The sequence below is a fragment of the Meriones unguiculatus genome, chromosome 17, assembly GCF_030254825.1.
Source record: "Meriones unguiculatus strain TT.TT164.6M chromosome 17, Bangor_MerUng_6.1, whole genome shotgun sequence".
Lineage (NCBI taxonomy): Eukaryota > Metazoa > Chordata > Mammalia > Rodentia > Muridae > Meriones > Meriones unguiculatus.
The window spans coordinates 23,009,493-23,022,919 of NC_083364.1; the positions used below are offsets into that span (position 1 = coordinate 23,009,493).

The window sequence follows — 13,427 nt, forward strand, 5'->3', positions numbered from 1 at the left end:
GATGGCCTTGGGCTTCTTACTATCAAAGGCCTCGGTTTTCCCATCAGTGCGACCGCTGAAAACCCAATAGTGGGTGGGTGACTGGGTGTCAGTGGTTCCTTCTCTGCGTGTTGGAAGCACATGTAAAGAGGCCAGTGCCAATAAAAGTTCAGACAGGTGTATGGAAGATGGGGTACACTTGAGAACACGGGACATAATGCACTCGGGGAACTGTCAGAGTCCATAAATCAATGCACTTGTGCCTGTGTTTCTGACTGGGGCCTCATGTATGTGCACATGCTCCTGTTGGAGGGGTTAGAGACATGTCTCCCTGTCTGCGTGTGACTTTCCCAGGAACATGACTGACTTACACTCCTGCCTGTGGGTGAGGTCATTGACTGCTTTTAGCTTCCTGAGGTCATTTGCTAGCAGACTCTCGGAGCTCAGGATCCCTCACAGCCCATTCATTAGTGCTTCGAGGGTGACTACTGCAGGTTGCCAAGCTTTGCTGAAGATCCTGGTCACCCGGATCACAGGATCACACACAGTGTCTGTGTGCCATATCTTCAGCACAGCCCAGGGTCTGGGATTCCCAGTGTCCTCCAGCCTTCTGTGCTTTACCACCTAGGTAGGGAGTAGGGCAGGGTTCTTCTCTGAATGTTTAATGTATGCAGATGCATGCAAATCTACAAAGGGGCCCTGTCCCATGGCAGAATGTCAGGAGCCTTGTTCCCTCAGCCTTGCTCCTCCCCTCCTCTAGGAATGCAGCTCCTGGATACCCCCACCCCCACCCAAAGCCCCTTTGACTAGCTCCAGAGAGTCCAGGGCAGCTGAGAGCTAGGGCTTGACACTCAGTCACCAGATAGAGCTGGAACAGTGCAGGCCTCCGCTCGGTCAGTGTCCTTGGAGAAGTGCCCAGGTCACCCAGTCTGGCATCTTTCCAGCTGTCCCCACATAGGGCCTCATCTATTTCTCTTTCCCAGGGAACAGGGTCTCCTCTTCCTGGCCAGGTCCCAGCAGACGGTCCATCTCATCCGTAGGCTGGGAAAGGGGCAGCTAAAGCCCTGTCCTGGAGAGGTGAGACACAGCTCAAAGGTCTCCCTGTTAGACAAATTCCTGAGATCCCTCGCCAGGACTTGAACAGTCCTGGGCAAACCCCCTCTCTGCCCAGGTCTTGGGTCTCTCCTTTGTGAAGTCACCTCTTAAATCTCCAAAGCCCTGCCCCTGAGGGAGGGAGAGGTATGTTCTGTGCCACCCCTCTCCTGTGTTGCCAGAGCCCAGGAGATGTCTTATCTTGCTAATAATACACGTGCACACACTATCTCCATCAAGGGCCAGGTGCTTCCCCAGTTCAGGAGCGGCCTGAGAAGGCCTTACTGTCCTAGTGATCTCTGCAAGAAGGCCTGTCGAGAGGACAGCCTGGCCCCCTACTCTTTAGCACAGCACCCAGGCCAGGGAAGAATTCTAAGGCCCCAGCGCTGGGGAGATGAAAGATGCACTGATAAGCCTCCCTGGGCTTTAGGTAGGGAAGCACCGCCTTCTGCTGACCTAGTCATGGTTACAAAGGAATGCGTCCCTCCAACCTACCCACTGGAGCTTGAGTTCCAACCCCTGTCCAGGCCAGATGCCAGCCCTGAGATACTGACAGGGTGAGGCCCTGAGCCCAGGGCAGACTGTGGTTCTCAGATCCCTGTGCCGCTCTGCACAGTAGGGATTGGCCTGTCTTTTGGGAGTTGGTTTCCATACTGGCTAGTCTGACTAATACACAAGTGGGCCTCATTCCATAGCTATCTTGCTCAGAAGTCCCCCATCGTGCCTCTCTGCAGGGTAGTAGCAAGATGGCTGCAAGTAGGAATCCATATATCTAGTGTCTGATACGATGCATGGACTCCGCGTCCCAAGAGCCTCTGGGCCAGAAGGAGCAAGGATATCATAGCACTGTGGGTGCCTGTGTGCTCTCGGAGGTGGATGTCTCCGACCTGTAGGACTCCGGCTGATCTCAGTACAGGATTGTGTGAACTGTGCTAAAACTGACTCCAAGGCGTGGCCATTCAGAGTATATGGATTAGGATGGGGAGGAAGATCAGCTTGAGGAAGCAGGTGATGTCAGAAGAACATCTTGTAGGAGCAGCTCAGGAGAGGTCACCTTGCATCCAGGAGAATTGAGGCCACCCTGGCTTAGGCCGCTGTCCAGCTCTCTAGAGCCAACAAGCCCACATACCACTTCTTATCCATCACCAAGAAAGTCAAGGCCATGACCACAAGGACAGTGTGCTGAGTGCCTTCGGGTCCAGATGGACCTGCTGCATCGCACCTCAGCCCCAGGTGGAGGTGCTAACCCCTGTGTGGTCAGCAGGAATCCGAGGCAGAGTCAGCTGTGTGTGGATCCTTGACCTCTGACACCCTTCTCTCTCTAGGAGCAGAGCCCGGGTAGCCAGGCATCGCTGGCCACGATGCCAGAGGCACCTGAGGTGCTGGAGGAGACGGTGACAGTAGAGGAAGACCCTGGCACACCCACCTCTCATGTGTCCATTGTCACATCAGAAGATGGTACAACCCGGCGCACTGAGACTAAGGTAAGGCTTGACCTAGGCAGGAAAAGAGCAGGTTAGGTACACAGCCATCCTCTAGAACAGACACGTGAGCTGGCAACTGAGAACCCCTTGTGTGGACAAGAACTGAGGCCACCCTGACACTGCCCAGGTCTCATAGAGCCACCAAGCCCATATGCTACCTTCTCATTCATTAGGTTACCAAGACGGTCAAGACTGTGACCACAAGGACAGTTCGCCAGGTGCCGCTGGGCCCAGATGGACTCCCCCTGCTGGATGGTGGCCCCCCACTTGGCTCTTTTGCCGATGGGCCCCTGGACCGGCATTTCCTGCTACGTGGGGGTGGCCCAGCAGCCACACTCTCCCGAGCCTACCTCAGCAGCGGAGGTGGCTTTCCTGATGGCTCTGAGCCCCGTGATATTCCAAGCTATGGCAGCCTGTCCCGAGGGTTTGGGGTACGGCCCCCACGTACTGGCCTCCTGGGCCCAGGACCTGGTGATGGCTGTTTCACACTGCCTAGCCGCCGAGAAGCCTTCCCCATGGGCTCTGAGTCTGGACCACCGAGTGGCCGCTCCCTGCCTGAGCACTTCCAAGCTGAACCATATGGCCTGGAGGATGATACTCGGAGCTTGGCTGCTGATGACGAGGGAGGCCCTGACCTGGAGCCCGACTATAGCACAGCAGCACGGAGGAGACCTGAGTATGGGCAGAGCCTCCGTGCCAGGTGAGCTCCTGTTGTTGTTCCTGTTGTTGTTCCTCTTCTGGGAATTCCATCTTTCATTCCCCAGTTACAGAGTATCCCATAGGTCATGAGGCTACATTTCAGTTTGAATTGGTTTCATCTCTTCTCAAGGACAACAGCCCTGGTATGGTAGGCGTGAATCTGTGACATAGCCTGAAGCTGGCTGTGCTCTAATAACCAGCAAGATGGCCATGAAGGCCCAGGCATCGGATGCTTAAGATGTGACCCTGCTTAAAGGCCTTTGAAGTGTCTGTGCCTAATCTTCACCGTACACCCTCACTGGAACCTAGAGGTCCAGGTCATTGTCATGGTGGCCCTTGATCCTGTCCTTTATGCTGTTTCCATTTATAGCTGTAGCATGAAAACATGACCACAGTCCGAATCTAGAGTTTGTTATGTGACTCTGGGCAAATGACCTGACCTTCCTAGCCTCGATCCCTTCCCTGGGAAGTGGGTTTGAGAGTTCATAGGGCAACTGAGAGCCAAAGAAAGACATGTCCTTGTCAGATGGTCTGAATGGAGTGGCCTTGTACAGGGAGGATATTTGACCCTATATGCTGGTAGTGTTAGCTGATATTACAAAGAAGAGATGGGATTCCTGCCCTCTGTCACTGACAGATGCACATCAAAGCATATTAAGTCATGATTAAGTAAAACTGTTAAAAGAGCAAACTTCCAGACATTGGAAGGATGCTGGGTTTTACTCTTAACATTGACCTTGCAACAGCACTGGCTGGGCTCGGGAGGAACACTTGGTGTCTACACTGTTTGGGGCTGAGATACAGGATGCCATTAGTCCCCGCTGGCAGGGAATTCCCAAACCCTTGGACAGAGTGTGGGGGCAGGGCTGGCAGCTACTGTGAAGGTGTTGACAGGATCTGCTCATCCACACAGGGCCTTTGAGGACACAGCAGACGACGCCGGGGAGCTGATAGATGAGCGGCCTCCGTTCCCAGCAGCAACAGCCCCTCTGGCCCAGCCTGAGAGAGGCAGCCTGGGCAGCTTGGACCGAGTAGTGCGACGCTCGCCTTCGTTGGATAGCACCCGAAAGGAGCCACGCTGGCGGGATCCCGAGCTGCCAGAGGTGCTGGCCATGCTGCGGCACCCAGTGGACCCCGTGAAGGCCAACGCGGCGGCCTACCTGCAGCACCTCTGCTTTGAGAACGAGGGCATCAAGCGGCGAGTGCGGCAGCTGCGCGGGCTGCCCCTGCTCGTGGCGTTATTAGATCACCCTCGGGCTGAGGTGCGCCGCCGGGCCTGTGGGGCGCTGCGCAACCTCTCCTACGGCCGCGATGCCGACAACAAGGCTGCCATCCGAGACTGTGGGGGTGTGCCAGCCCTGGTGCGCCTGCTGCGGGCTGCCCGGGACAATGAGGTCCGTGAGCTGGTCACTGGTGAGTGGGCCTTGGCCAGGGCTGACGTGAGCGTGGCTCAGCCCGAAAGTGGGGAAGCAGGAGTGAAGCGGGCCCAGGTGCTGGGATGGGTCCCCACCTCTCTCAGCCATGGGGTTGCTGGTGCCAGACCCTACCTCCCTGGTTCCTAACCTGTGCAAGTGCAGGAGTAGGGCTTGTACCTTGTAGAGCTTAGGGGTCTTAGGACCATCTCTCCGGAGATGGTCCTGCGGTCTCGGGAGCATTTGCCAGTTCACCCATTCATGTAGCAGGGAATGGATGGGTCACTGGTTATGCCTCTCAAAATAACTGCCTTCTTTTCCTTGTTGGCTGAAAGCCACCACTAAGTGCTGCCAATACATCTTGCTCTATCGGGCCCCAGAAACTGTTATAGTTTTCACTGCCCCTAACTTATGTGAACTGGGTGTCAACTCAGTGGGAGTGCTTGACTAATGTGAAAAGGCCCTAGGTACCATCCCTAGGACGACAACAACAACAAAACCCCCTGAAACCTAGTAACAGCCATGCTAGCTTCATGTAGCAACTACAGGACAAGGAGGAAAATCAGAAGCAGATCTTGAGGATCATCCCGGGGAGGCCAAGACAGTATGGCCATGGTCAACAGTATTGACTAGTGGCACATTACAGGCACACTCTGGAACCTGTCATCCTACGAGCCCCTGAAGATGGTCATCATTGACCACGGCTTACAGACCCTGACCCATGAAGTCATCGTGCCCCACTCAGGCTGGGAGCGAGAGCCTAATGAAGACTCGAAGCCCCGGGATGCCGAGTGGACAACAGTCTTCAAGAACACATCAGGCTGCCTGAGGTGTGGGCTGGGGTGGGGCATAGACCGGATCTGCAGGGTGGCAGGAGTGGCCATGTTCATATCCCAGCTCATCCAGATCTTAGGAGCTCCTGAGCCACGTCCTAAGTCTCGGATTTTCATTGGAGCTTTCCTCACACCCACAGATGCAATGCTAAGCCCCTGGGGTCCTGCCTGTCCATCAGTTCTATACCCTCATGACCCTACAGGGTCCTGATGTTGGGATCTGCTGTTGGGACGAAGGGCAGAACTTCCTGCAGATCATGGATTCTGGCCTCTTGGGACTCATCTCTATCCTATTCCAATTCAGCTGGGAGCTGGGGCTTCTTCCACCACAGATACAAGGCTGAAGCCCATTGCCTGGGGTAGTCAGATCACTCTGCTTGCCGTGATCCAGCAGGGCCCATTGTGCAGATGAAAGCCGCTGAGGCCTAGTGGGCTGGGGAGTTAGAGGGGCAAGAACAGGGGTCACTGGTGGTCCTGCTCCCTTCCACCCAGGAATGTGAGCTCAGATGGTGCCGAGGCCCGGAGGCGACTCCGTGAGTGCGAAGGGTTGGTGGATGCGCTCCTACACGCCCTGCAGTCAGCTGTGGGAAGGAAGGACACAGACAATAAGGTGGGTGGGGCAGATGGGGACCAGTTCACAGCCTTCCCTCCAAGTTCTCAGAGCCAAATGGTCACAGTAGCGGGGGCCCAGGGGCTGGGAACTCCCCAGAACGGCACAGACCAGAGCAGGTAGTAACGACCCAGAGCAAGGGTCCCTCCCTGCCGTTCCTCCTGCCTTGGGTTGACAGTGCCATTAGTGTTCACTGGCCATGGCCTCACACGTACAGTCTGAGAAGATTGGCAGCCCCCCTTCCTTGTCCGTGCTCCTGCCCAACCAGGCCGCCTCTTCCCACAGTCAGTAGAGAACTGCGTGTGCATCATGCGGAACCTGTCCTACCACGTGCACAAGGAGGTGCCAGGGGCTGACAGGTACCAGGAGGCCGAGCCTGGGATCCCGGGCAGTGCTACAGCCTCCCAGCGTCGGAGGAAGGATGACGCCAGCTGCTTTGGTGGCAAGAAAGCCAAAGGTGGGTGGGTGAGGCTGGGATGTGTCCCCTTCCCAGAGCTCAGGGCTTTCCGTGTCCTTGGCAGGCGATTCTGGATGCTGGAAGATATGTAGTCTGCCCCCACGGGCGTGTAGCAACTGGAAAGGTGCGGGTGCAAGGCCCAGCCTTAATCCTTTCCTGTGGGCTGTGGGGTGCTCTCCACCTTTGTCCCACTACTCTGGGGAAGGATTCTGAGGGCCCACAAACGACCCCACCTGGCTATTCGCAGAGCACCTGCAAAGCACACCTTTCCTTCACTTGGCCAGGCACCCTCAGCACTTGCAGGGTACAGGTTTCAGATTCCTATGTCCTCCAACAGTGGCAGTGGGACAGAAGCACTTCATTCACCTGCCCGACCACAGGTCTTCCCTGGGCCTTATGGGTACTGAGCCCCCAGAGTTCCTGGAGCAAGGTTGCACAGTCTGCTTGCTTGGCCTCCTTGGCCTGGGATGGGTGGGAGTATGAGTCATGGGAGGGTACTGCTGCTCAGGCTCATCTCCTCTTTCCTGTGCTTCCTCCGGCCGCCCAGAGGAGTGGTTCCATCAAGGTGAGTCCAGTTCTGCTGTCCAGGTCTGGCAAGCGCAGTGAGCAACAGACTGACAGTCATGTTACCTACACTCAGGCAGTTATTTCCATGACAACTCTAGGGCAGCTGGGATGCCTTCCAGCCTTCAGGCCCTGCCCCACCCCCAGTCTACTGAAAGGGCAGCCATCTCCATGACAACTGCATAGACATGGCAGAGGCTGGAATGCTGGCCCTGGGCTGGTGAGGAGGCCCAGGGCCTGCTGCTTACAAAATAAGAACAAGCTACCAAGCCAGCACTGGGACAGAGCAAACAGTGGCCAGGGCCCAGGGAGTGGCTAGCTCCAGGGCACCATCTGCCCTCTGATGAAGTGGTTGATGTGTGGCAGCAGTACTCTACGGGTAAGCGGGGCAGGGGCGTCAGGTCATCTGCAGTGACTGGCTACCTGCTAGAGGACCTAGCAGAAAGGAGCTCAGCTGAAGGAGAAGAGGCTGAAAGTACAAACTGGCTATGCGAGGGGCTCAACCTGTATATGGCCATCCTTCTGTACAGTGAAGATTGGCCTGTGGCTGGCCCCCAGCTGGGGGAAATTTTCCTCCAGGTGGAACTTTCAGGCCTAGCCTTGTGCTGTGGTCCAGCTGTTTCATCACTGTCTGTGATGAGAGGTGAGGCCTAGGTACTCAGGACATGGGTAGGCTGTTCCTAAGCTCCACTGCCACTATTGTCCTGGGCCAGCCTTCCTCCTTACCCTGAGAACAGTACATCTCTGCCAGGGTAACTTAGTTCTCATTCCCCTTTGGGCTCTGAGCAGGAGAGGGCTGTGCTTAACTCCTGGCACACACTTGGTCCTCATGGATTCTCCTCAATGCCTACCACCCTTCTGTTCCAGGGAAGAAGGATGGAGAGATGGACCGAAACTTTGACACACTGGACCTTCCTAAACGAACTGAGGCTGCCAAAGGTGAATGGGCGAAGAGGAGGAGCTAGGAAGCCTGGCCCTGTGCTGGCTAGGGGTCAAAGCTTTGTGCTAGGAAGGTGTGGGGTTGAAGGGTCAGATATGCAAACAGACACAACCGTTGGAGTGGGGTTTCCTAGAGAATGGTCCAGGCTTGGCACCTTCTGAGGGGTCAGTTCAGTGTGCACAGGCTGTTTCAGATAAACTTTTTCATAGTCATCAGCAAGTGAGAGGTGCGTGGGTTGGAGGGATACTGACAGTGACTAAGCTGTGTTACTTCAAAGGGTGTGACCCAGGGGCCACAGCGTGAGAGTGGACCTCGGGAGTCCAGGGTGGCTCACCCCTGCTGTCTGTTATGTGTGCTGGATCTCCAGGCTGCACTGATACTGTTGCAGTGAATGCAGTGGGGACTGGCCTCAGGGACAGACTGCCCTGGTGGGGCCCAGCCAAGCCCAGGATAACAGAACCCAGATGCCCCTAACTGAGGTGGACGGGCCCAGATACAGTAGTCAGCCAGTGTAGATGCCCTGAGAGGATACTGTCTGGAGAACCTGGGGAGAAGGAGACCCAGGAGTGGAGGGAGCCTGGCCATGAGGGTAAGGGGAGAGTGATGAAATATGGGGTGTGGAGTAGTGTCCTGAGCTACGCAGAAACTCGGGCTCTAACACATGCTGACTGGAAGGCACCTTAGCTCTTCTGCTTGAGGCCTTCTGCTGGGTACCATCCTTGCTGCTAGGCTGGGTCTCAGTCACTGGGGAGCCAGGAATAGTCACCTGGGGGTGCCTGTTGCTAGACGTGGGGCCTTACCTATGCAGTCTGCTACTTACTGGTGAAGCTGGTCCCTGCTGTCAGGGAGGGTAGGGGAGCCTTTTTTTTAGGGTGCTGCCCTGGTCACATCCAGGGAAGGCCAGTTCTGTTGCTACAGTAGCCTAGTGTCCATGTCCCGCTCCCTACCTCCTGGGTGTGCGCCCAGGTGGGCCCAGTCCCATTTCTTTGCAAGCAGGGTTAAGGCCTGGTCTGCCTGCTTTGTCTCCTGGCTGACCATTGGTTTGTCCCTGTCTGAATGGGAACATTAATTGATGCTAAACATGACTGTTCAGTATCCATCCCAGGCAGCTCACCCTAGCTGAACAGTGAGTAAGAAGGGGCTGGAGGTGAGGAGAGGCGTTTCACTCTCGGCTGCCACCGCCCTGTATCTAGGCTTTGAGCTGCTGTACCAGCCCGAGGTGGTACGTCTCTACCTCTCGCTCCTTACGGAGAGCCGGAACTTCAACACCCTGGAAGCTGCAGCTGGTGCCCTCCAAAACCTCAGCGCTGGCAACTGGACGGTGAGGAGTCAGGTTGGCAGGGAGGGCGAGACCCAGACAGAGGGAATTCCAGACACCCCACTGGTTCTGCCTCGAGCCCTTGCCTCCTTCTGGGCCAGTGGGAGAAGAGGGGACACAGCACCCCCTCAGGATCAGGAGGCTGTGAACAATGCCCTGGCCAGTGTGGCTGCTGTGGAGCTGTTGGCGTAGGTGTTGTGCAAGGCCACTCCCCTCTGAGCAGTCACCTCCGGTGCTACCCTCACAGTGGGCCACGTACATCCGTGCCACGGTGCGCAAGGAGCGTGGGCTGCCGGTGCTGGTGGAACTGCTTCAGTCTGAGACGGACAAGGTGGTTCGTGCTGTTGCCATCGCGCTGCGCAACCTTTCACTAGACCAGCGTAACAAAGACCTCATTGGTGAGGATGCTGTTGTCATAAGTGGGGCAGGTGTTGGGGACACAATGCTGGAGGATGGAATGCAGGGGACCAGATTCCTCCCACGTGCTTGGGCTGGTCCTGTGCTGAGCTGTAGGAGCTTAGGTCTTCCTCTCCCTAAGGCTGAGCCTGCTAGTCGAGGTTGTGGCTGTCCTGGTGATACCTTCTGTCTGGATGCTGCTCCTTCCCACAGGGGTAGGGCGGAGATGTGCCCTAACATCTGACCCTGCCTCTTAGGGAGCTATGCCATGACGGAGCTGGTTCGGAATGTCCGCAATGCACAGGCTCCTGCCCACCCTAGTGCCCTCCTGGAGGAGGATACGGTGGTAGCTGTGCTCAACACCATCCATGAGATTGTGTCTGACAGTTTGGACAATGCTCGCTCCCTCCTGCAGGCCCGCGGTGTGCCTGCGCTGGTGGCACTGGTGGCCTCCAGGTGCGTGAGGGCACGGCCTGCTGAGGGCTGGGTGGGTTTGGGGATGGAGGGAGACTGGGAAGCAGTAGGTCACTGACCCCAACCCTGGCTCCACCGCTGCAGCCAGTCGGTGCGGGAGGCCAAGGCAGCGTCGCACGTGCTGCAGACCGTGTGGAGCTACAAGGAGCTGCGTGGAGCCCTGCAGAGGGACGGCTGGACCAAGGCGCGGTTCCAGGTGCAGCTGCCCGCCTTCGCTCTCACTTTGCCAAGTCTGTCCCCAAGCAGAAGTGTCTTCTGCCTTACGTCTTATTTGTGGGTTTTTTTGTTTGTTTGTTTGTTTGTTTGCCTCTTTAGTCTGCTAACACTGCCAAAGGACCCAAAGGAACACCAAGTTCTGGGGGCTTTGATGACAGCACACTGCCACTGGTAGACAAGAACCTTGGTGAGCACAAGCTGGGGAGAGGGCCATGACACTTACCCCTGAGGCTTAAGAGTAGCTCCTACCTGCTAATGCACAAGGTAGGTGGGGTCAGGGAGACAGGACCGACCCCTGACACAGGACGCTGAGCACTGTCCTGGGCGAGCCTGTCCGCCTTCCCCTCCCAGTGCCTGCCCACTGCTCACAGAAACCTGCTTGTGCCTTGCAGATGGGGAGAAGCCGGCCACCCGAGATGTGATCCCCATGGATACACTTGGGCCTGGTGAGTGCAGGGAAGACGACTGCAGGGGGACACCCGGTTTCATGGAGTGATCCTGGCTGGTGCTGGGGAGGCCTCTTGCTATGATAAAATGTCAGTTGGAGAAAAAGATAGGTAGTTTGGGGTCAGGGCTGGTTGGAGCTGTCACTGGGACCAGAAGTCCCTGTCCCAGGGTTTTCTGTATCTGGGCTGAAGATTACCCTTCCCCATGCTGACTTCCCTCATTCCCTCCTTGGTTCCACCCTACAGATGGGTATGCCACAGTTGACCGGAGGGAACGGAGGACACTGGGCAGTGACTCCACAGGGGAGGCCTCTGAGAAGGAGCTGTTGAAAGTAAGTGAAAATTACCAAGTACCCAGGAAGGCTTCATGTATTGGGCTTGTCAAGAGAACAGCTAGGCAGTGCTGTGTGTGATCAGGGCTCAGGGACATGGCTGGAGTGGCACTCACGTGCATGGCCCAGGAAGTATCCCATGGCGCTGAGGGGTCAAGTGTGCAAAGGAGTGGACAGGAGCAGCTCTGCCCAGCCACAAGCTGCATAGGACCAGAGAGTCTGAGCAAGTGGATTTATACCCTTCTTTTGTGTGTGTGTGTGTGTGTGTGTGTGTGTGTGTGTGTGTGTGCAAGGTGTCCACTGTGGTCCCCTGGAAAGGCCAGCACCTGCCGTCTACTGTGCCAGTATCCTGGCTTCATGTACCAGCCTCTGGGCATATCCATGAAACATTCCATACTAGTGTGAGCCATAAGCAGTTCCAGAGCTTGATTTCCCTGTACTGCCTTGGCAGGCCCTCATTTCATCCCTTTCTTGTCCATATCGACCAGCCTAAGCTCCCCTTAGCTGCAGTTAACCTGCTTTATTTTTTCTGCTTCTAACTCCTATCTGCCCACCCATCATGCACTGCAGCCCGACCCTGGCAGGAAGGCCCCTCCGCCTGGGCCCAGCAGGCCCTCGGTCAGGCTTGTGGACGCCGTGGGGGACACTAAACCTCAGCCAGTTGACTCCTGGGTCTAGCTTGCATGCCTGGTACGTTCCTTCATCTGGTTGGTTTGCCCACCCTTGGACTGGGGCTTCTTGTTCATCTCTGCTTGCTGCATGCTGGGCTCCCTGTGTGATGCCTGGCAGGACCCAGGCAACAGGAGGGTCCTCCCAGAGCTCACAGTCCTGTTCCAGCCTCCGGAGATCAGGGTCCTGAGGAGACAGGCCCCCTACTCCCTCAAATACCTGCAGCACATGGCTTTGTGAGGACCAGCAAGAAAGGTCTAGTCCTGGTGTCAAGGCTTTTGGCATGGCCCATCCTTCGTTCCACAGCCACTGCTTCTATGTGCCCCTGGAGTCAGCTGCCCTGTGTGGAGGCTCCAAGTCATCCTGCTACATTTTGCTGGCTCTGTGGCCTGTCTGGGCTCCTAGCTAAAACATGTCATTGTCTCTCTTTGCAGGGCCCTGGCTCAGCTGTCTGTTCTTAGGGATCACATCGAAGTAGCCGGGAGAGGGCCGTCTTGAGCAGACCCAGTCACGGAGCCAGGAGCCCCACCCCTTTGTGGCGGGCTGGGCTTGGCTGAGCCTCCTGTCCCAAGCCAGGGCCCAACTTTATGGATATCCCTCTTGTCCTACCTTACTCTCTTCTCCACTCTCCTGATCTAACTCTCCAGGCCTGAGTTAACTGTTTACTGACATGGTGCTGTGTGGTGGTCGAGGTGGAGGGCAAGGTCCCCATGCACAGTGTCACAGAGGAGCAAATACAAGCCTGGAGTGGAGGTCCTGGAGCAGGCAATGGGACAAGTAAGGGGCTGTGGAAGAGAATTTGAGCTCCCAAGGGTGGCTGGAGTACTACCTTGCATGCAGGCTGACCACAATGAGGGCTGCTACAGGGGTCCAGGCAGGGAGGTTTAGGAGGCAGCCAGCTGAGGGGCAAGCTGTGCTTGTCCCCAGCATCCCGTCCTTGGATTTCTGGGACACCTTCCCTCTGCAGCATACTCCTCCTAAGCTGCCTGTGGCCGGGACTACCCTGACTGTTGCATCTGCCTAGAACCTCAAGTAACCTCGGGGCCTGACTGCCCGCAGCAGCGGGGAACTGCTGTTCAGTGCCTGCTGTTTGTGACTTTAAAATGAAGAAAACTGAAAAAAACAAAACAAAACAAAAAACCATTAAAAATGAAACCAAAATAAGACTGTATCCACAAACATTGAAAATTTTGTAAGAAAATTTAAAGATTAAAAAAGCAGCAAAGGAACTGCCTGTGTTCTGACTCACCGGAAGAGGAGGTTGGCCCGCTGAGTTACCCAGACCACTGCTGCCACCTGGTGGCGACACTGTTCCTCAAGTCCCCTTGTGGTGATAGGGAGGAGGGAGGAAAGGGAGGCTTCCCCACTGCCCTGTGCACGCTTCCTACTTGTCTACTGGCTCTTGTTGACACACTCAGTCTAGGAGGGGTATGCTGGATGACCGATCTGGGCACGGGGGGGGGATGGGGGAACCAGCCCAGATGGAGTTGATCGTTGTGTTTGGCC

The 13,427-nt window shown here is 56.2% G+C and overlaps 1 protein-coding gene across 9 annotated transcripts in view; it reads left to right on the top strand.

Annotated features, from left to right (window-relative positions):
- The window catches only part of Arvcf (ARVCF delta catenin family member), a 54,373-nt gene extending 41,223 nt beyond the window's left edge, over nucleotides 1-13,150 (top strand). For 4 of the 9 annotated variants that reach the window (XM_021645184.2, XM_021645187.2, XM_060370028.1 and 1 more), the window contains 17 exons: nucleotides 2,397-2,555; nucleotides 2,729-3,255; nucleotides 4,168-4,667; nucleotides 5,313-5,496; nucleotides 5,992-6,109; nucleotides 6,395-6,566; nucleotides 7,114-7,131; nucleotides 7,998-8,069; nucleotides 9,264-9,391; nucleotides 9,636-9,786; nucleotides 10,042-10,240; nucleotides 10,343-10,454; nucleotides 10,574-10,661; nucleotides 10,867-10,920; nucleotides 11,167-11,252; nucleotides 11,823-11,942; nucleotides 12,356-13,150. In XM_021645184.2, coding sequence (XP_021500859.1) covers nucleotides 2,397-2,555; nucleotides 2,729-3,255; nucleotides 4,168-4,667; nucleotides 5,313-5,496; nucleotides 5,992-6,109; nucleotides 6,395-6,566; nucleotides 7,114-7,131; nucleotides 7,998-8,069; nucleotides 9,264-9,391; nucleotides 9,636-9,786; nucleotides 10,042-10,240; nucleotides 10,343-10,454; nucleotides 10,574-10,661; nucleotides 10,867-10,920; nucleotides 11,167-11,252; nucleotides 11,823-11,930 — 2,676 coding nt within the window. In that variant the 3' untranslated portion in view covers nucleotides 11,931-11,942; nucleotides 12,356-13,150. Of the gene's footprint in view, nucleotides 1-962; nucleotides 1,057-2,396; nucleotides 2,556-2,728; nucleotides 3,256-4,167; nucleotides 4,668-5,312; nucleotides 5,497-5,991; nucleotides 6,110-6,394; nucleotides 6,567-7,113; nucleotides 7,132-7,997; nucleotides 8,070-9,263; nucleotides 9,392-9,635; nucleotides 9,787-10,041; nucleotides 10,241-10,342; nucleotides 10,455-10,573; nucleotides 10,662-10,866; nucleotides 10,921-11,166; nucleotides 11,253-11,822; nucleotides 11,943-12,355 lie in introns of all 9 variants that reach the window. The other 5 variants (XM_021645185.2, XM_021645188.2, XM_021645189.2 and 2 more) reach the window with 4 other exon arrangements.
- Nucleotides 13,151-13,427: the final 277 nt, after the last annotated feature.